Source organism: Triticum urartu, chromosome 2 (assembly GCF_003073215.2).
Source record: "Triticum urartu cultivar G1812 chromosome 2, Tu2.1, whole genome shotgun sequence".
Taxonomy (NCBI): Eukaryota; Viridiplantae; Streptophyta; class Magnoliopsida; order Poales; family Poaceae; genus Triticum; species Triticum urartu.
In genome coordinates this window covers 71,770,566-71,793,274 of record NC_053023.1, presented here as the reverse complement: position 1 = coordinate 71,793,274, position 22,709 = coordinate 71,770,566, and the positions used below count along the sequence as shown (strand labels likewise).

General features: G+C 44.5%; 2 protein-coding genes across 2 annotated transcripts; both read left to right on the top strand.

Annotated features, from left to right (window-relative positions):
- Positions 1-12,279: 12,279 nt before the first annotated feature.
- LOC125535866 (F-box protein SKIP5) lies at positions 12,280-15,478 on the top strand. Its single transcript, XM_048698934.1, has 5 exons — positions 12,280-12,513; positions 13,610-13,754; positions 13,825-13,903; positions 14,035-14,093; positions 14,929-15,478. Exons 1-5 carry the CDS (start codon positions 12,399-12,401, stop codon positions 15,290-15,292), a joined length of 762 nt encoding a protein of 253 aa, XP_048554891.1. The 5' UTR covers positions 12,280-12,398; the 3' UTR covers positions 15,293-15,478.
- A 2,082-nt stretch (positions 15,479-17,560) lies between these two features.
- LOC125535864 (E3 ubiquitin-protein ligase DIS1-like) lies at positions 17,561-21,719 on the top strand. Its single transcript, XM_048698933.1, has 4 exons — positions 17,561-17,865; positions 19,629-19,850; positions 20,348-20,734; positions 21,017-21,719. The coding sequence occupies exons 2-4, from the start codon at positions 19,653-19,655 to the stop codon at positions 21,335-21,337; spliced, it is 906 nt and encodes a 301-aa protein (XP_048554890.1). The 5' UTR covers positions 17,561-17,865; positions 19,629-19,652; the 3' UTR covers positions 21,338-21,719.
- Positions 21,720-22,709: the final 990 nt, after the last annotated feature.

Genomic DNA, 22,709 nt, shown 5'->3' with positions numbered 1-22,709 from the left:
AAATAGGTACTTTTGACAATCATGAGCATGCTCTACTTATTTCAATATCTAATGCATTGATACATTCTCATGCTCATGCTCTACTTTTAGCATCATTTCATACACGTTTAGTTCTTATCAGAAAGTGGAAATAGGTACTTTTGGCAATCATGAGCATCCTCTACATATTGCAATATCTAATGCATCATCAGTACAAAGTTTGATTTGGCAATAGGTGGAATCGGCAATCATTTGCATGCTTTAATTTTGTCAAAAATTAATGCATAGTTCAGTTGTAACTGCTCATAGATATGGCAGAAACATGTTGAGTTATACACTAAACATAGTCATGCCAAGCTATAACTACCATAGTCATATTATTAGAGTTCCTAGCATGCATCACCGTACGGCAGAATAACACAACAACCATAACATAGACCACCGTACGATACTTGAGTTGCTAAGGCCTTGTACAATGCAAGGTGCTTAGGGGAGTTGCTTATAGAAATAAACCAGGCTTTTCTTAAGCACATGTGCTTATTTGTATAGGGTAGACGCATAACTAGGCGTCTCTCCTGTAGAAATAGGCACCGGTGCTTCAGAAATACCCTGTTTATTTTTCTAAGCACCACCCTAAGCATCTAGCATTGTACAAGGCTTAAACATGCATCACCAAAATATTATTAACAACTAGGAACACTAAACCAGAGTAGCAGCAAACTCTTAACATAAACGGCAGATCAACCACCGCTCAGCATAGGTTCAGACACACCATAGGACATCAGTTTTATACTCCAACAACAAACAAACATAGATAACATAACAGGACACTGCGGTCCTGGGGCAGCAGCAGCACTCTAGCAGCACATCACTTCTCTCCCTTCTTCAATGCATGTTGTAGGGCTCATTGACTTTGACAATCTCGAGGAAGCGTGCGTAGGCAGCATGTTTAGCCAGAGTACTGGCTTTATGCTTCTTACCATGTCCATTGCCAGTGCTGAAGGCATGCTGGATCATGCCATCTATGCCGCCACCGATCACCTTGCAACAGAAAGGGCACCCAATCTTGCCAAAGAAACGACACTTGATCTTCCCAGCAATCAGATGCCTCAGGGTGTACCGGCTTGTCTCTAAGACCTTGTACAATGCAAGGTGCTTAGGGATGTGCTTCCACTGTGTGATGTTTTGTACGTGCCAGGTTGTAGTATGAAATGCTAACTGTTCTATATGGTAGTGGCTGGTCTCTAATTGTACCGACATGTTGAACTAGTATCAATGGTAGAGGCGTTTCATTATGCACCACATCCAACAGTTCACATAATTAATTATCCAAAGATTAAGGTATGAAACCCTTGGTCATACATAGCAACATTTCGTTCCTAAAAATTAAGGTACTTCCACATTCAAACTAACTAATACTACAAATTCGAAGGAACTACTTAATACATTAACAGCACATAGGGAAGTAGCCCTGGTCCAACGGCTTGAGAAATGACGAACACAAACTGAAAGAAGAAGGATCAGCCAGTAGCAGCACCATCAGCCTCCCAGCCTCACAACTTCAGCCAGCCTGGTGAACTCCAAGTTTTTTCCTGCAAAACACACATGTGATGTTGGAGGCAAGAAAATAAATATGCCAGGGGTCTTGTCATGGCATCTATTCGCACGGAATGCTAGTACAAATGATGGAGAACAAAACATCCAACATGAGCGAATTCATAGGAGTTCTAGATCCATGGATACCATCAAGAAAAAATGCTCAATTTTAATTCAGACACAAGACTTGGTGAAAACATGCATATTTCATATCAGCAACATTGATATGGCATCTTTGCAAGCTTGGGTCAGTGACTTGTCTTGTGTTTCATGGCATGACAATAATTTTAACAATAAATAGACATGAAATTGACCCAAACTCATGTACAAAGTTAGGCCATATGATGCATGGATTAATTCACACATAAATGACAAAATGCCAACTTTGTATAGAATTTGCAGTACTGAAATATTTCAGTGTGTACCAGTGTGTACTGAAACTGCAGTAGTGAAATAATTCAGTGTGCATCGGTGTGTACTGAAATTGTAGTAACGAAATATTTCAGTGCCTACCGGTGTGTACCGAAATATTTCAGTGTCTACCACTACAACATTACAAATTTTGCCTAGGGCAGTACCGAAATATTTCAGTGCCTACCGGTGTGTACCAAAATATTTCAGTGTCCACCACTACAACATTACAAATTTTGCCTAGGGCAGTTCCGAAATATTTCAGTGCCTACCGGTGTGTACCGAAATATTTCAGTGTCTACCACTAGAACATTACTAATTTTTCCTAGGGTTCATATGATGCCTAGGGTTCACATACATCATAATCCATCCTCCAAATCCATGTACTCAAATGTTCATGCAATTCATTGAGATTAAAATGCCATCTAGCATTCCCTCTCCGAGCTATTACGATTAGTATCACCACGATGTAAGCACGAGCAGTAGGAAGATGAGGAGTGGGGAAGCTTACTCTAAACATAGCTACCGCCACCGTTCAGACGAGGAGAGCGGCGAGGGAAGCGTGGAGAACAGCGGGGAAGCGAGGTCGCGACCACTGTCCTCCTCATCTTGCGCTTAGGAGTCTCCGGTGACTCAGTTGGAGGCTGCACAATCTACAACGGCACCTCGTGCACGGTGGGTTCCTGATCCAGTGGATGCTCTACCCTGGATCTGAACGCCCACCACCTCCGCCTGGTCCACTCGCTGGACGAATTGGCCTGCTCCATCGCCCAGAGGAGGATCTCGATCTTCTGAATCGGTTGCGCGGTTGGGGGGAAAAGCTTTGCCCTCTCCTTCTTCGTCAAATTCTTGAGAGTGGCCATTGCCGTCCAGCTCATCTGCCTTGTGTTGTCAAACCAAGAACGGATCTCCCTCAACCTGGCCAACTTGACCTGGTCGCCGCCGGCGATCTGCACAAAGTCGGTGTTCTCGCCGCCGGCCATCAGCTCGATCTGCCGTGGAAGAGGGGGTGGGGTGGGTGTGGGGGGGGGGGTTGCCTGAGTGGAGCGAAGTTGCAGCAGCAAGAAGGAGGAGATGACTGCGGTGGACTTGGAGGAGAGGGAGGAGATGGCCGCCGATGAGTAATTGTGGAATGTGTAGCACCATGACGGCGGTTATGCATTCGACGAGAGGGGCGGCGCGTGCAAATTTTCCTAGGACTAAACTGCCCCTAGATTAAAACGCATCCCCACCTTGTCATGAGTACCGGCCCCACTCGTTTTAGTACTTTCGCGTACTTTCATCGGAGTACTACCCAGTACTTCGTATTTGTCTGCCGTTAGATTGACATCAACGAACGGTTCTAAAAAAGCCCAACCAATCTAAAATATCTAGAATTTTTAGTTGTTGAACAGATAAATTTTCGTAGTTGATGTGTCTACATCTTTTTTTCCAAAATATCAGTACTAATTTCCTACTTAATATTGTATTGAAAGTATTATGGGTACATGCTAGATTCCTCTCATTTGACATAAGCTTATCAAAGACTTTAAAGTTGTCTCCATGCAGCCGCATTGTTCACAATTGTTTAATGCACGCCAATTCTGCCTCCAGGAAATGCATGCCAACATAAATTCAGTTTTTCTTTGTTTTTCAGAAAATCATGAAAAAAATCACACATGTAGTAACCTGAATGATCAGTGAACTAATTTTTTAAACATTTTTTTCAAATGGATGCGATCTGTGGAAGAATATTTTTTTCCATAAACATATGAAACAATAATAATAGATTAAAAAACAGGCTTCATGTGTTGCTATAGTAACATAGAGGCGTGTGCCAGCCCTTCCCTTAAAAAATGCAAGCCTACGCAGGCCTAGAGCAAGCTACCAAGAGAAGGATTAAGGTAATAAAAGAAATTTGAATGCTAATCAGGCCCAAATCCACATGAAGACCATTACTAGATCTAATGACGTTGACCATAGGTTCGGCTGGACCATGGTCCTAAATATCTCCTCTCGTCCAGGTCCGTCCTCTGCTTCAGGTCCGTCTGCAAGGCCTGGCAGGCCATGCTATCCGACCCAGTTTTCATCACCGCTCATCACGAGTGCTCCAAGAAGATCCGCCCATCGCTGCTCATGCATGGTGCCCTGCACGTACGACCGCGACGATCTCGACACGAACAAGAACGACAGCGCCTTCCGCATGTCCTTCTACAGGTACCGCGTCGGCGACCTGGAGGAGCTGGTGCACCAGGAGGAGCTGCCTGGAGGGATCGCCCTGTGGAGCAGCCCGCTGCACTGCGACGGCCTCATCCTCATCTCCACCATGCGGCAGCAGCTGGTGGTCTGCAACCCGACGACGAGGGAGTTCGTCACCTTACCAGAGCGGAAGCACTAAGTCTTCGCCTTCCCGAGGGTGGGGTTCGGGTTCGACCCCCGTAGCAAGAAGTACAAGGTGGCAAGGTTCTTCTCCGAAGAAAACATTCCCAGCAGCAAGAAGTACAGGCTCGCCTGCAGGTTCTTTTTTGCGGGGTAATGAGGGCTTTATTCCAAATAGATTGCTCCGGCTCTGTCAGCCATGAGGCTGGTAACCAGAAGACCAGGAGGATTGTTCATCCAACACTCCGTTACCTCCGTTGTGCAAGCATGTTTTGCACACAGGTGGGCGGGGATATTGGCATGTCTCTTTACATGACGAATAGTAAAAGAATGAAAAGAAGCATCTAAACCCTCAATATCGAGTAATATGGGCGCTATCAGTGAGCGCGAGGAATGGCGTGAGTTCCAAAGATCGACGACCTCCATGCTGTCGGTCTCCATCTCCACCCGCACAAAGCCACGAAGTTGAGCAAAAATCACACCCTCGCGGAGGGCAAGAGCCGCCGCAACAAGTGGATCCGTAGTGCCCTGGATAGGTTTGCACCAAGCACCCAAAAAAGTATTGGCAGATCTGGCAACGCCTCCCAGCCCGCACATCCTTGCCTCCTTGGAAATCCCAGCATCAGTATTGATCTTTATATGATCGTCATCAGGTGGTCTCCAACCATGGCCCGGTAAGATCATTGCATGTTGTTGGGGTAATTCTAACAGCGACAAGGCCTCTCTCGTCATTTTCATGGAGTGAGCAGGATCCAAGCTAGCCCTGTCATGTGTAATATTGTTCCTGGACGTCCAAATTGCCCACATGATAGTAACAATTTTCGCTTGATCCGCTTCATCAAATCTAGAATCACACAAGATGTCCCTAGACCACGTTTCTGTATGGAGCTCTGGTAGTTTGACAGACAAAATTTCCCTCGCCTCCTTCCAGAATAGCTTAGCATGAGCGCATGTAATCAAAGCATGATACATGTCCTCTTCTGCATCAAGGCAGACTTTGCAACGTGCCAAGACAGCAATGTGCCGGTGGTTTAAGGCGCTCTCAGTGGGGAGAATTCCCCTTAGCACTCGCCACCAAAACACTCTCACCTTTGGCACAACTTTTAGCTTCCAAAGTCTTGTCCACAACTATTTTTGCTGCTCTGAGGATTCCGTAACCGTCCCTTCCCTTTGAGCAGAATGCTCGTTCAAGGTCATAAGAGAACGGTACGCTGATTTCACAGTGTAGATGCCCGACTTTTCAGCATTCCATGCCCAGTAATCCTCTCCCCCCTCCGCCCTCAACGGGATATTGAGAATAGCATCAGCTTCGGGGGCGATGAAATGGTGCCTCACTAATTCCACCTTCCATAAACCTCGATCTCCATCGATCAGCTCAGACACAGCAGTAATGTTGGTGTTACCGATGTGAGCAGTTGGCCGTAAGGAGAGTAGGCCTGGCACCCAACCATCATTCCAAATGGACACCGAGGTGCCATCTCCAATTCGTTTCACAAGGCCGGCTCCCAATGCTTGCTTGCCCGCACATATAGCTCGCCATGTGGCCGAGGTAGACTTTGGGACAGTTGCAGCCATGAAGTCACTTTGCGGGAAGTATTTTCCCTTAAGTACACGAGCACAGAGAGAGTCCGGGTTCATAATCAGATTCCACCCATGCTTTTCGAGCAGGGCTAGGTTGAACAATTCTAGATTACGAAACCCCATCCCTCCAGCAACCTTGGGTTCAGCAAGTGAAGGCCAATCGATCCAATGGAGTGATCTGCGATCGATTGAGCTACTCCACCAATATCTAGCCATAACTGAAGAAAGGCCTTTGTAGACCTTCTTAGTGAGTTTGAAGCAACTCATAGAGTGTGTTGGAATTGCTTGGGCCACAGCCTTCAGCCTGACCTCCCTGCCAGCACATGAAATGAGGCGTTCCACTCCTCCTTGTAGCTTGCTTCTCATCCTTTCTCTGAGAAATTCGAAAGTACCACTAGTGATACGGCCCACAGCAGTTGGAAGTCCCAAATATCGTTCACTGAACGCTTCGACTGAGATGTTCAGAAACTCCTTCAACAAAAGGCGCACTGGTTCAGGCGTGTTAGGACTGAAATAGATTGAGCTCTTGTCCCTATTAACACACTGACCGGAGCAGTCACCATAAATCTGTAACACCTCATTCAGCCTGATTGCACTAGCTGCTTGTGCATTCATAAAAATAAGACTATCGTCCGCAAATAGTAGGTGATTTACCCAAGGGGATTGATAGCTTACTCGAATACCTCGATCGATATTGGCCCCTCCATAAAACTTCAGCAAGGAAGTGAAACCTTCTGCACATAGGAGGAACAAATACGGTGAGACGGGATCCCCTTGACGAAAACCTCTCGAAGGTGTGAAATGTGGCAGCAATTCTCCGTTCACCCGGATAGTGAATCGAACAGACGTGACACACTTCATAATAAGTCTAACAAATTATGAGCTGAAACCCAAACGCAGCATGATGGCTTCCAGATAATGCCATTCTACTCGGTCATAAGCCTTCATCATATCAAGTTTCACTGCACAAACACAGTTCTTCCCTTTCTTCCGTCGTTTCATTGCATGAACACTCTCATACGCAATGAGCACATTATCAGTTATTAAGCGCCCAGGAACAAACGCGCTTTGTTCTTCACTAATAATCTCCCCCATAAAAACCCTCATTCTGTTGGTGATGCATTTAGAAGCAATCTTGTATAAGACAGAACATAGGGATATGGGTCGATACTGAGTAATTCGATGTGGGCTCGCCTGCAGGTTCGAGGTGCTCACCCTCGGCACTGATACATGGCGGCAGACGGCAGACCCGCCGCACTGGATCATCGGACAAACTCCGGCTCACGTCAATGGCTACATCTACTGGACATGTGTTTTCAACCAAGGTCGCGTGACTCCATCCAATTCATTCGTCCGGTTCAGCTTGGCCGACGAGGAGTTCAGCATGGTTCCACATCCTCCGTCTAAGTTCAGGCCTGAACGTTTCACGGAGCTGGAGGGCCAGCTGTGCTGCGTCTCACTAGTAGAAAAAGGGCCCGTTGTCCCGGTTCGTAAGGGCCTTTAGTCCCGGTTCCTGAACCGGGACTAAAGGGTTCAGCATGGTTCCACATCCTCCGTCTAAGTTCAGGCCTGAACGTTTCGCGGAGCTGGAGGGCCAGCTGTGCTACGTCTCACTGGTAGAAAAAGGGCCCGTTGTCCCGGTTCGTAAGGGCCTTTAGTCCCGGTTCCTAAACCGGGACTAAAGGGTCAGTACTAATGCCCCGACCTTTTAGTCCCGGTTCAAACCAGAACCGGGACTAAAGGCCCTCCACGTGGCCGGTCCACCTTTAGTCCCGGTTGGTAACACCAACCGGTACTAAAGGAAATTTTCTGATTTTTTTTGAATTTTTTTTGAATTTTTTTTGTAATTTTTTCTATTTTCAAATTTTTGAATTTTTTTAACCTCTAATGTCTAATCACCCCTCATCACTGCTCAATTTAATCTCTAATCACCCCTCATCATTCCAAATTATCTAACTTCCTGGACGGTCACCCATCCTCCCACTCCCCCAGCCCGAGCACGCTTAACTTCCGGGTTCTATTCTCCCTCATTTCCAAGTCTGCACTCGTTGTTTTCCTGACAATAGTAAGATGTCAATCCTATTAACCCTCAGGAGTTTAGCTTGATCATGAAGTCACACATTTCACTATTTGAGTTTGACACTATTGTTTTAGAACAATAATTTTTTAGTAACACTAATATTTCTTGAATAAGTAGTTTGACCATTGTTTGACCACAGTTTGACCATAGTTTGACTAGATTTGACCAAAATTCAAAAAAACTGAAATAATTATTTAATAACACTAATATTCTTGAATAATTATTTAGTAACACTAATACTTCTTGAATAAGTAGTTTGACCATAGTTTGACCAGATTTAATGAAAATTTAAAAAAAACTGAAATTTGAGCATAACTTTTTTTCCTTTTGGAATCTGAGGATTCTACAAATTTGCAAACAGGCCATAGGCCGTCTCCATCGGATGTAACTTTTCGAGTAGATGATTTTTCATATAAAAAACTTTTTAATCCGAGTTCGTATGCAAAATTTATGCCCATTTTACAAATTCCATAGAGATTTTGTAAATAAAGTCGAAATTCATATTTGTAAATTTTCCCAACAACTAGACCACATATCACATGGGAAACTTATTTTATTTTATTTTTTGACATTTCCATCATTTTCTTTTGTTTTTTCTAAAACTGAAAAGGCGGTCCGGGGGGGGCAGAGTTTGAAAATGGGACCTTTAGTACCAGTTCGTGCCATGAACCGGTACTAATGCCTCAATGACCATTAGTCCCGGTTGGTGGCACCAACCGGGACTAAAGGTCTAACCTTTAGTACCGGTTGGTGCCACCAACCGGGACTAATGGGCATCGCGCCCTTTAGTCCCGGTTCGTGGCACGAACCGGGACTAAAGGGCCCAGGTGAACCGGGACTAATGCCTTAGCCACATGAACCGGGATAAATGCACCCATTGGTCCCGGTTCTGGACTGAACCGGGACTAATGGGCTTACCCGGCCTGGACCAAAGCCCCCTTTTCTACTAGTGTCTGCTTGGGCTTCATGAACCTAGAGCTTGAGGTTTGGACCTTGAGCTTTGGGGTCAATCAGAGGCCCGAGTGGAGTCGACGCTGGGCTACGACGATCCGTCGTCCTGATGACTTGATTATAGAGCCTGAATGTTGCAGGGCTACGCGACCTCCCAGGGTTGTTTTTCATCAGGGGATGTGGCTTCTGACGAAGGAAGATGACGTGTACCGGTATGACACCCAGACTTCTCAGATAACGAAGATTTCTTCGGGTGTTCAAGACACAAGATACCATTATCCTGGATCGCAAAAGGCGGTGATTTTACATCTAACTAATTATGCCGAGAGTCTTGTGCAAATTAGATAACTTTTGGTAAGCAAGCTTCTTTTCTTTCTATAGACCAAAGATTGTTTGTATGAATGTGGATCTCTATATGCTACTCCTTTTTTGGGTAATGATTCCACATTTGCTTCGTTTGTGTCGACTAGGAATGATGAATGTGTTTATGAAGTTTAACCGAGCATGCATATGTGTCATACTAATTTGTTCTGTCTGTATGTTTTAAGTTGTGTTTAGGTGTTTTAAAACTAGAGGTGATAGCCCACGCGTCGTTGTTGTGGCAATGGTTTCAAAGAGATTTTATTGTATGATTTTGTTGTTTGGAACTACTGTGCACACGATACTTAGTGTATGCGATCACTGTAGGACGACCAATTCAGTAGTGTGAAGCAGTTTGATGGTACACATGGACGGTTTGGTTGCACTGTCGAAGAGAAATAGGATGCAGAGTGCCGTATGCATAGCAGTGCTCTTCGTTGTATGTAACATTAGTTTTACAATAATAATATGAGAGGGGAAACTAAAACAATTTATTGTACTATGCATTATTGCATAGCTGTAGATATGTATGCAATATGAGTAGCATGTATGGTGCATGTTAAGGTGTGTCTTTTTTCATGGATGGTGGCATTTATAGCATGGTGAATTAAACATAGTTGCATGTTGAGAGAAGTACATGCTAAGGTGAGTATTTCCTATGATAGTGACATGATGAGTTGGCGCAGTTGCATGTTGAAAGAATTATAGTTAGTGGGCCGAGGATCACCCATTTGGGTATACTAGATGGTACCCCGCATGTTGTTGCGGAATTGTTGTGATTTGATTGTATGGAGCATGACTATTTGAAGTAATAATATGATAACAAAATCTGAAAATCTAGCACAATACTCCCTCCGTCCCATAATATAAGAGCTTTTTGACACCAGTTTAGTGTCAAAATGCTTTTATATTATTTGACGGAGGGAGTAGAATGGAAATTCCCATGCATGTTGAGGTGGTTTTTCCTATGCATGGTTGCATGTCCTTTTCTTATGCATGTTGATGTAAAATCATTGTAATTTAAGTCTCACTTACAATGAACTAATGCATGTTGCATGATGTATGATTATCATGCGTACATCAGTCGATGCTAGTGGATCAAGCTAGTAAATCTAACAGCTACAACAATTTTGATCATGTGGAAGCACACGTGTTGATATAATTAGAAGTATAGGATAGGATTGGGAAGCAGACACATTTTCTATCTACTTGGGATCGCCGGAGCGTCTCCATGAGATTTTGGAGGTACCATCTCTTCTTGCCAGTTGAGCTGCGACTGATGTCACTTGAACATCGACGGAGGTTCTGGTTCTGCGGATGATCTTTGGCAAGCCGCTTTCATAGTGCGTGCGCGTTTAGTCTGCGTGGCTGTGTCCACGTTCGGATCACGTGTTGCATCATCTTCTTTTGGATCAACACCTGCTCGGTGTGGATTATCATTGCTTTTTTCACTTTCTTTTTGTTTTCTATCCGCCTTGGCATAGCTTCAGTCGTATGACTTTGCTAGCTGTCGGTGTGATTTTTGTGTGTGCGCGTTCGTGTTGGTTGTGTGCATCTTAGCTATGCAGAGACCGGATGTGTGCTCTTTGTGTTTGTATCTTCTTGATGCTCCATATTAAGCTAATAAAATCCACCATTTGTCGAAAAAAACTTGGGTCTCCCTACTTGTCCCTCTCCACTAACTACTCTCCCAGCCGATCACAACTACTGAAATTTGCTTATTTGCCGAGTGTCCACATGCGTTGTGGTGCATGCTGACAACTTGAAATGGAGAATCTGGTCAAAGTTCTTTTGAATTCAACTTTGAAGGAGAGAACTTTCAGTAGCATCAGATGCACACTACCAGAAACTGATGTTTCAAGTATCAGGATAAAAAAATCAGAACGATTGGTGGATCAGACGTAAATACAGGCCTTATATGGAGATGCTTCAATCCAAATGAGATTTTTTTACCGTGCATGTAATCATTCAAGATCTGAATTGATTTCTTTTTCTTTACTTCAGGGTGAGGAATTTCGAGATTTAGTTCAGTCATCGTCCAACAACAAGATAACCCTTCATTACGAAAGTTGAAAGGACTATATTATCCTTTTATATTAAGGGCCAGATTTAACCATCACTCCTATACGTCATCGAGGAGTATCATGGCATAGTAAAAAGAAAAGCTCTTCTGGATTGGTCAAGATCAATGCTAGATGCAAACCCAATAAAGATAAACAAGGCATATGAAATGGAAATTGCCAGAAAATGCTAACAGTTTTACAGGTTAAACTCACATGAATTAAACACACATACAAATAATTAAAATATAACCAGGAAACATGTTATATGGTTGAAAGGGAATTGAATTTACCCAACATAAAAATACAATAAGTAATTACTCCCTCATCCCACAATATATGACGTTTTTTACAAGTTATGTTAGCTTGCAAAAACGTCATATATTGTGGGACATAGGGAGTACAAATTAGTCAAAAAGAACATTAAAAACAAAACTACATCAGACCACAGTATTTGTAGGCTCGAAAATAGAATGACAACACAATTGACATGAGCAAAATTCGATGAAGCCAAATAGAATTCAGTTGACTGTAAAATAACATACTGGTTGTAATTTTTTTAGGGCTATTGGTTGTCATTTGTATCAGCTTGTACGTAATCCCTCTATAGTGATCTAAAAGATCTTATATTTGTTTATAAAGGGAGTAATTTTTTTAGGGGTAATGTTTGTAATTTGTAAGTGTTTTTAGGGGACTTTTTAATTTGCAAGTTGTGTTCTACTGGTGGCAAGAAAAAAAAAAAGCAAAACAAATTTGAGACAAGAAAAAGAAAGAGAAAAAAAAGGCGAATTCCAGTGGAAGCAGCCACATCCTTGATAGGCCTAAAGGGTTGGGCCACTTGAAAGGCAGGCCCAGATTAGGATTGTGTTTAGTTCAGGCTTAAGCCGAGTGACAGGTGGGGCCGGCCGACCAGGAAGCGTGGAAAAAATCAGGGAGGGTGGGGCGAGATATCGTGTCGTGTCCCCGTGCTCTCGTCAGACCTCGCCAACGGCGGCACCGCATCCCACCGTGGAGGAAAGGAGATGGCGAAGCGGCTGCGCGAGGCGGCGCCTTGGGAGGAGGCGCCGGGGTCGCCGGTGAACGGCCTGGACGACGGCTGCCTCATGCATATCTTCAGCTTCCTCAGCCCGATCCCAGGTTCGGATTCGCTCCCCGCACCTCAGCAAGAGAGACGATTTGGGAAGAATCAGTAGTTGTTGCGTTTGCGGTCGCTCCTCTGCGTGATTGACTTTGGATTTGGGTGGAATCGCGGAGAATTAGTGGATAAGTAGGAGAACGGGCCAAAAAAAAAGGACTTTGACCTGCTTCTGTAGAGAGCAAGATAGGGTTCTGGGGTGATTTGTTGTATTGGCACCGATTTCACGCGGCCGTGTTGCTAAATTAGTGGGATTTAGGGATATACTGTTGGACGTGATGGGATAAGCACCTCCAGTAGTGAACGATGTCTCAAAATTAGATCTTGTGTTGGTTTGGGCTTTGGACTTGGGAATAGGGAGTGTGGTTGTCCAACCAAATTGCGATGGTTTATAAGTTGGTGCCATGTTTTACTCTGAGATTGTCAGACTCTATAAGTTGGTACCATGTTGTTCTAACTGATGTGTTGTTGCCAGGAGGGAACTGATATTTTGACCCTTGGGCTTCGCGGCCACATTTTCAATCGTTGGCCACCTAGTTCTGTGGCCCATTGGCTGTGCTGATAACAATGATATGCCTTAATGCCTGTGCTGGGCAAACTTTTGGACATAAATGAATGTTTTGCTAGTTTGATTGTGTTAAGCAGGGTCAGAATTGGATTTTAACTTTGTTGATTGCGTAATGTCTGTATTTCTGATTGTCTTTTTGTATCTCCATTTGTTAAACCAAGGAACGAGTGTGTGCACTTGTTAAGTGGTGTGAAATGCAAAGATCTTGTTTAGACTTCCACAGATGGAAAACTGGTGTATGTCGGGTCTTATTCATTGAGAACTGCAGTCAGTCACTTAGTGGGTTAGATACTGTTCCCACGTGGCCATTGGTTATGCTGGTTCAGTGGAAAACAAATAATCTCTTTACATCATTAATTACATGCATATGGAAATTCATAAGAGTTTAGGTGGTTTTGGATAAGTTATTTTGATTGCATTTCTAGATAGCCAAACCTTGACTTACTGCTGAGGTTTTTGTTGTGTCATTGCTATCATTTATCTTCCATGAAAAATGAGCCTTTTTTAGCATTTCATTTTTGAACCTGCAGATAGGTATAACACCGCCCTCGTTTGCCACAGATGGCGCTTCCTGGCATGCCATCCTCGGTTATGGTTGCGTGTTGAGAGGCCACTCAGAAATGTAAAGGAGCCTGGAGTTTATCCAAATCTCGAGGCTGCTATTTCTGCTGCTAGGTTCGTTTTTTCCATCTCATTTTACATTGCGGGATGAAGGATGTCCGAGATGACCTCTGCTTTGTTGAAGGCCCGGTGACACTATTCTAATTGCTGCCGGTGGCACCTATCTTGCATGTAATATCCAAATAAAGAAGCCCCTTTGCATTGTAAGTTTTACCATCCATGTTCCTTGTTATCTCAGTAGAAATTTTCTCTGGTGAAATGTTTCCTGCATTATTCACCAATTGTATTGTTGGTGCAACTGTGTGCTTATGTTTGTCATTTTCTATTCCATCAGATTGGCGGGGGTGAGCTTCCTGATGACACTGTATTGACATGTTCCCGTGGCTCCGACAAGTATGCTCCTTTCTTCGATTTTAAATTTCCCTGTCTTTATTTCTTGCTACTGTTTGGTGTTCACTACCAATCCTTATGTGCTGTCATTATAGTAGGCAGTAGCCCATTTTTACAAGACTGAGGTTCTCCTGGAACTGAAATCCGTCCCTTCGGTACACTTAATAAACCTGATTATGAAGTTTCCTATCAATTACATTACCCCGCATGATGGCTAGGTTGCTCTATGCCAAATTTGTTAACTTTTTACTGGAGCCGACCACAGTTATAATTCTTCGTATCACATAGCGGGTTTTTCTGGAAGCACTTTTTTGCGTTTCTATTTTTTGGTAATAAACCAATAGTAAGTTGAAAGCAGTGGTAGAGTCTCTCCACTTGTGGCCTTGAGATCCTGGGTTTGAACCAGCCTCCTTGCAGAATTATTATTATGCAAGGGTAAGGCTGTCTAGAAATTCCCTTTCCCGGATCCCACCTTGTGTGGGAGCTTACAGCACTGGGTACACCCTTTTATAGTTGAAAGACCTTTTTTGCCATGTGCTGTGGTAGAAATAGAAAGTTTCCGAGATACACATGCCTTTAGATTGTTCAAAACTAACAATTTGGAATCTTGAAACTGAGAATTTATATCTTCTGGATCCTGGAGGATTATGGGTTTATAGTTCCTTCACTTGTGAATGTTTGTCTGTAAACTAAGGTGGTAGTGCAAGTTCAGTTTGTGAATGTTCGTCAGTAAGCTAAGGAAGTACAAGTCTACAAACTGCTATGTGTTCCCTATCTATTCACCTGTGCCATATCCTCACATCGTCTCATGTCTTTGTGTGCTAAACTATCTGCGCAGTGCACTGGAGTTCCTTTCCACGTGCAAGATCGCCAATCTTACTATCAAGGCGGAGCTCGGATGCTGCCTGCTTCACCGAAGCGGCAAGCTAACTATTCAGGAGTGCTTGCTCCAGTGCGAGCCAAACCCTCTGGACTACCTGTCCTTCCCGATAGTCAGCACGGCGATCGAATACAATCCATTATCATCGTCGCTCAAGGAGCAGCAGGGGCACGGCGTGACGGTCGTCCGCACCCGGATCGAAGGCGGCGCCAAGGCGGTCCGGACCAACGGGACCCTGGCGCTGCAGCGCGTGCGGGCCATCTACGCCCGCAGGTCCGTCTTCTTCTGGTTCGAAGTAGGGGAGAAGCTGGAGCCCCTGTGAAACCAGTAAGCTGTTGGATCCTGTAATCTCATTCAACCTAGTGGTGAGAGGAAACCCTTGTGTCATGTCTGTTCCTTGCCTGTTGTAACATATGAGAATGATAAATTGTACTGCTGCTTATTGACATTTTTTGAATCGTCATGGAGCATTGTGTTGCCCCTTACAAAATGAACTGAATCTGAATTAGAAAGTCGTTTTTCACGCGTACCTTTGGCAAGTAGAGTACTATCCATGAGTAATCATTAAAGTACCACGCTCCACTCTGTGACTCTGTACCAAGCAAAGCTGTAGTAGTACCACACTTGGTTTTACTGGCCGGTTTTATTATGTGAAAGTAAGCTGTACTCTCCGGTGTTGGTAAATGCGTGATTACTCTGTGGTTAACCACGCGCCGATCGGCACCGGATGATGGGCCGTGCGGTCGCAGTAGGTGATGCGCGCTGTACTTTTCTCCTTGTTTTTTTATCGGTACCTTTCGAGGTGGATTTTGTGCTTGTTACTGCCTGCTCAAACGGAGTAAGAGTGTCAAGACGCCGAGGTAGAAAGAAAAGGCAGCACCCAAGGTGGATCTCCACCATCCGGTATAGTGGTTCGTGTCATTGAATGGCTCAATTTGTATCCTCTTGGCATCTAGCAATTCAAACAAGTTGCAACGGTAATCTCCATCTCAGACCCACAGGACCAGTAAATAACTAAATAAAACATTTCACGCGCACCAGAGCTCTGGTAAAAAAAAACATTCCCTCGATAGCAATGAACCGTGGCCAACTTGACCTAGACCTTCATCGAACCTTCTTGGTGATTTCCATGGAAGACAATTCCTTCTTCCTTCTTGGCGAGCTAGGAGCATTGGAATTCCGTTTCTCTTTAAATGCTTGCTTTGCTTTTTTTCCTTTCCTTTTTGGGGGGCAAAGGCAAAAGACCAGACTTGCGCTGCCAAAGCTGGCCGGCTGGCGCCCTGCGCCCTCCCTCCTTTGGCAAGCTGCTGCGCCAAAGCTGACCGATTCCCACTACGCATTTAAAAAGAAGTTGAATCCTGATATCTTTCTCGCCGGCTTGCCATCGACATGTCATCGCAGGGACAGGCCGAGGGGTTTACGATTACGAGCACCCCGTCTGACTCATCTAGGCAGGCAGGTCAGGGCAGGAAAGCCAAGGGATGTTTCGTGATCACGGGCATTGGTTTCCCCCCTCCCTCCTTTTCTGCGTCGTGTGCTTTTGTCACCTCTCGCTTGACTTATTCCAAACATTTCTTGACATATCAGGTAGCACTTTGACTACTCCAAAAAACATTGTTTTTCCATCAACATATTACTTTAAAAATTATTTATCTAGAAAACGTCGAGGAAGAGAGAGAGAGAGAGGGGGGGAGAGAGAGAGATCCATGATTTCCGACGGCGATCCTTTCTTCCGCATACGATTACCATTTCACATGATGAGACCGGACGTCCTTCCCTGTGCACGCCCCACCTTCAAATCTTGGCTATCCTTTGAGTCTTCGATTCGCTTCGAATCCTTATGGGGAAGTCTATAAATTATACGTCCCTTGCTTGAATCATAATGACTTACTTCAATTTTGACCCTATACCCCATCAGTATTCGTATAGAACTAGACCGTATCTTTACTGAAATATAGCCTAGGATGACGGGATATTTGAATTCCACGGTGGTGTTTTTGTGTAAGTGTGTGTTTTTTGGCGTTCATGCTTCTTCGGCGAGATGTATTTGCTCCTCGGCCTGTTGATGTTCTCAATCCAGTTTTCATTATAAACGAGATCAGTCTCTTTTTGAGCTGAATATTCAGATGGAGGTTTCTAGGGTTTAAGCGAAATGAAATTGTAGATATTAGCATGCTACTCAAAATGATTTTTTTTGGTTCGATTGGTTGGTTAAACGAGCCTCCTAACTGTATTGTCGGTTTGCTCGCAGACGATGTAACCGTGTTCTGGTCTAATAAAGCTAACCATGATGGTCGTCCCTTAAAAAAACATGCTATCCAAAATGTCTATGGTAATTATTCAATCTTTCTCTTGAACTTTCACCAAATTTACCGGATGGGCCCCTGAACTCCATTTAATACTTAGTATACAGGCCAGATTGCCGGACCGGAGTAACTGTTTTTGACCGTTGATGATCCCCTGCGTGATCCGGCCGGGGGACAGGGCCCACACGCTCATCAGCCCACTATTACCAAATGAACAGAGATTTTCCCCGATAAAAACACCCCATTTCGGCCTTTCCCTCCCCTCCAAACCAAACCAAACCCCGAGGAAAACACGCCCACCCCATCCCCTTTCGTCAGAAGGAAAGACTGAAAGAGGCGACTCGGCCGAGAGAGAGAGGACAGAGACGGAGCCTCGCAAAGACTGGGGCTTTAATTCGAACGCGCTCGCCTCCGTCCTCCCCCTCTCTCCCCCCATCCATCTCGAGCCCTCCGCCACAGTACCAGCATCACGCCAAACCCCCATCCCCTATCTATCCCAGGGAAGTGAAGGTCAAACCAGCCGCCGCCCCTCCTCTTCTCCGGCCGCCCGCTCCGATCGCCGCCCCCCTCCGTCGCCTTCCCTCCCGAGGTAGCACCCGCTTCCCCTGTTTCTTGGATGCGTAGTGGGTTGGATTTTGAGGTGCGCGTGCGGGTTTCTGGCTCGGATGCGCGCGTGGGATCGGGAATGCGGGTGCCTGGACTAGGGTTTTTGGTTCAGGTTCGGGAAATCTTGCGGCTTGTTGGGACTGATTAACTTGTGGGTCACAGTATTCCCCACCCACGACGACCCCGCTAGGGCACCTTAACTCGGGATGCAGTCAATCGATGGTTAGATTATCCGGTTATATCGCCAAGGAGGTTCGTACGGCTGATCTGATGGGGCTTGGTGTAAAGCCTCAGCCTGCAGCCTGCTAGTTTGTGTTTTCGAGTTAGGTGATGATGTTTTGGCTGCTCTGTTGTTCCTGCGTTTCCATTTACAAGAGTCATGATTCCTAATCTAGAAAGGAAGAAGACAAGATTCAGGGTTTGTGTCTTCGAGTTAGGTAATGATGTGTTGGTTGCTCTGTTTATTTAGTCATGATTCCTAGTCTAAAAAGGAGCAAGGGGGGAGATTCAGGCATGCTGTTGATTGGAAATCATTACAGCTCCTGCATGCTGCTGGCATCTCCTTACATGAGGTGGAAAGATGTTCTGTGTGATGAACTCCATGCCCCTGCACTTCTTGTTTGAGTTGTTCATTGCAACTTTATGCAAACAGCTGCTGCTGCTGCTGTGAGTGCAATACAAGGGGTAGTGGAGGCTCATGGAAGTGCCACCCCCCTTCCCCCTTTCCTGTTCCACCACTCCATCATTCCCTCTGTTATCATATTTCCTGTTCTTTCCAGTGAAGCGGTTACTACTTACTAGTTATAGCTAGATTAGCTGACCAACCAACATGTCCTTGGTTGCCTTTGGTATAGTTGGAGAAGCGGCACTGATGTGGTTCTCAGCTGTCGGTGTGCATTGATTTTTCAACTAAATAAGGTGGTACTGAGTACCTAACTAATTTTGGATTCAGTTACATGGATTGACACTGAAGAAAACAACTGACTAGAAAGCTGAACCGAAAGTACAGTAAGCTAAAAACCTTCAGATCTTTTGCTGAAAAAGGTGAAAACAAGCGACATGGCATCTATGTTTTTTGTTTAGTGTGTAACGATGTAACCTAACAACACTTGCTGGGTCAAGTATTACAAACTCTTTCTGAGATCCAAGCCCATCTGCCCTCATGATTAACTGACCAACCATCATTTTCTTAGTTTCCTTTGATATATTTGGAATAGTGGCATTGATGTGGTCTTCAGTTGTCGCTGTGCACTGATTTTTCAACAAATTAAAGTTGTACTGAGTACTTAACTAAATTCGAATTCAGTTACATGGATTCACACTAAGGAAAACAGTTGACTAGAAAGCGGAACCAAAAGTGTAGTAAAAGGCTGAAAACCTTCAAATCTTTTGCTGAAAAATGGTAATTGGCATCTATGTTTTTTTGTTCGGTGTGTAATGATGTAACCTAACATGACTTGCTGGGTCAAATATTACAAACTTTTCTGAGATGAAGCTCATATGAGCTCATGATTTCTGCATCGTTAGTGCTCTTCTTTATAGAACCTCTAAGTGCAGTCGAGTCATGTTATGATTGGCTTATGATGAAATTTACGTTTGTGCGTTCCTTAGAAAAGTGAGTTAGTTTGATCAGGAGATGTTTTTTGTGGATAAAAAAACGTTCCTGTCTTTTAAAATGATGATAATATCTGTTTCATTTGCTTCCAAGCCTAAAATTTTCTCTTGATTTCTTTTTCCTCCACACAGGATTCTGTATCTATAGGTTTGGTCATGGCGTCAGCTGCCTATCTTGACGACATTGATGCTGAAGTTATCGACCCTCCAAAGATTGAGATGTTAGATGTCACGGAACTCGTCGGTGATCTTATTGAGCACTCACCGAAACCAAATGTCATAGTTTCTAGCAATGTGCGTGAGCTATTGGAATGCCCTGTGTGCTTGGTCGCCATGTATCCTCCAATTCATCAGGTATGCCTTCTTGCTGAACTAATTACATTTAACTATAGCATATCGGTTGCATTATACCAAGCCTTGTTCTAGGCTTTTGGCTTTCCATGTGTATGCCTACATGTGTGATCAGATAAGAATATCCAGTTGCAAAACAATATGAAAATGCTGATTTACTTTCAGGGTAGGCAGAGGTAAAATAGGGTTGTGGTTGGTGACCTTTTTCTATGAATCACTTTGACCAATAAGTGATATCCCTTCCTTTCTGATATCCACCCCATGCATCAGGCCCACCTGTGATTAGCTCCCTGCAAACATTTTGAACTTATACATTACAACAGTCTTCCTTTTCATTTTCAATGTTATCCAGATTGTTCATTGTCAAATGATTCTAGTAGGAGGGCCTGATATCTCATGATTATTTTGAATTTACACTGCATATTCTAAGCTCAGAAATGAAGTTCAATATGAATGTGTCTAGAGGTTCTTTAACTATTTTGTCACATTTGTGCGTGCAGTGCTCCAATGGCCATACCATTTGTTCTGGATGCAAGCCAAGGGTTCATAATCGCTGTCCAACTTGCAGGAGTGAATTGGGTAACATAAGATGCCTTGCTCTAGAGAAGGTTGCTGCCTCTCTAGAGGTTCCATGCAAGTTCCAGAACTTTGGATGCGTGGGAATATATCCTTATTATTGCAAGCTGAAACATGAATCACAGTGCCAATACAGACCCTATACTTGCCCATATGCGGGGTCTGAATGCACTGTCACTGGTGACATTCCATATCTGGTGAATCACTTGAAGGACGACCATAAGGTTGACATGCACAGTGGAAGCACCTTTAATCATCGCTATGTCAAATCAAATCCTCATGAAGTTGAGAATGCCACATGGATGCTTACGGTAATTATCAGCTACCTTTGTATTTATGATCTGAAACACTATGCAGTAGATTAGTCCTCACATCCTCTTTCCAAGATCCAAGGTGTATCTTGGATAGTTTTGATAACATGAGTTATGGTCTTATGGATTGCTGATCGTTTACTTAGTGTGTGCATACTTAACGACTCAATTAAGTAAGGTTACTGTCGACACTGCATGCTACTGTTATTCAGCTTCTGCTTGTGTTTTTCCTCTTCATGGAAGTAAGAGTTGTGGAACTAACTCTAGCATATACCTGTCCAGGTTTTCAGCTGCTTTGGGCAGTACTTCTGCCTGCACTTTGAGGCGTTCCAGCTGGGCATGGCGCCGGTCTACATCGCCTTCCTGAGGTTCATGGGAGACGACGCCGAGGCCAAGAACTACACCTACAGCCTGGAGGTGGGAGGCATCAACCGTAAGATGACCTGGCAAGGTATCCCTCGGAGCATCAGGGACAGCCACAGGAAGGTCCGGGACAGCTACGATGGGCTCATCATCCAGCGGAACATGGCCCTGTGCTTCTCCGGCGGCGACAGGAAGGAGCTCAAGCTGCGGGTCACCGGGCGAATTTGGAAGGAACAGTGAGCTGTAGCTGCAATGCTTAGAAGGCCGTTCGGTTCATTCTGGTGATCCGAGGCGAACTGTAGTGAAGCAATGCGCGAGTGAACCGCCGCTGCGAGGGCTTGATTAGGACTAGGTAATGGTGTGTAGATTGTCTCTTTAGGTTCTAGTAGTTCTGAGATGTTTTCATGGATGGTTGTGATGAGAACCGAGGTGGTACTGATGTGGTACTGGTAGAGCTGAAGGCAAATCTCCTGTTTTGCTTTGAACAAGAGCTGGCTGGCAGGCCGCTGCGCTGCCGTCTGGTGAGATGTTGCTGGTGCCTCGTGGACTGTAAATGATGTAGCCCCTCTCCTGTATGAGACTCGTATCTATCTATGTCAGACCCGCAAATGTTCTGAACTTCTGATGCTGGTATATGAATGAGACTCGTATCCATCTACGTCAGACCCAAAAATGTTCTGAATTGTATATGATACTCGTATTTGCATCAGCCTCCCACCGATGTTCAGAATTCCTGGTGCTGATATTGAGTTGAGATGGCCGTTTCTGATGCCAGTTCTGCGGCTGCTTCCACTGGAATATGTCTTCTTCTTTTTGCATCAAATCAGAAGATGTTTTCTCTCTTTTTTTTTGTGAGAAACCTCATCGTGACTTGTGAGGGCAGCGGGTTCCTTCTGTTCATTAAGAAGAAGAGAGATAGTCTAATTTATAAAGAAAACTAGACCCAAAAACCTCATATTCTCGGTTAATAAAAAACCCAAATGAAAACCTGGGAACAAAAAATAAATAAAAACAACAAAAAACACTAGAGCTTAGGGACAGAGACAAAACAACTGCAACATCAAGGGGCATCATCTGAGTTAGACACCATAGCGCCAAGGCCCAGAGCAATTAGGCTTGGCCCACGTGCAACCAAACTGACAATCACTCGTCGAAGAGAACTCATCAATGTCGAATGACTCTTCCGCCTCATCCTAGAAACATCATGGGCTATAATTATTGTGTGAAAAACATCATGAAAGGTCTATCTTTGACTTCCGGGCGATGCCCGCCAAAGTGCTCAATGTGATGACACTTGCGATGAAAGCGTTTTTTTACATGTCCAGCTATGCTTTCATCTTTTGCTCAACATCCTCCACTTTGCTCACCTCTCGCAACTCACCAAAAGCCTCCAACAACCTATGCTCCGCGCGTTTGGCCGCCAGAATGTTGCACGCCTTGTTCTTCTTTTCCAGGCGCCCATCATCCTTCTCCCCGTGCAAAGGTGTCGAGGAACCAAGCAGAGATTGTGGGACCGCATAAGTAACCTTTTAAAAAAGTCCTCCAGAGATAATGGTGGTGCTTTAGCCTGCGCCACCTCCGTTGCTCACCTCAACCAGAACGTCAGGCTTGT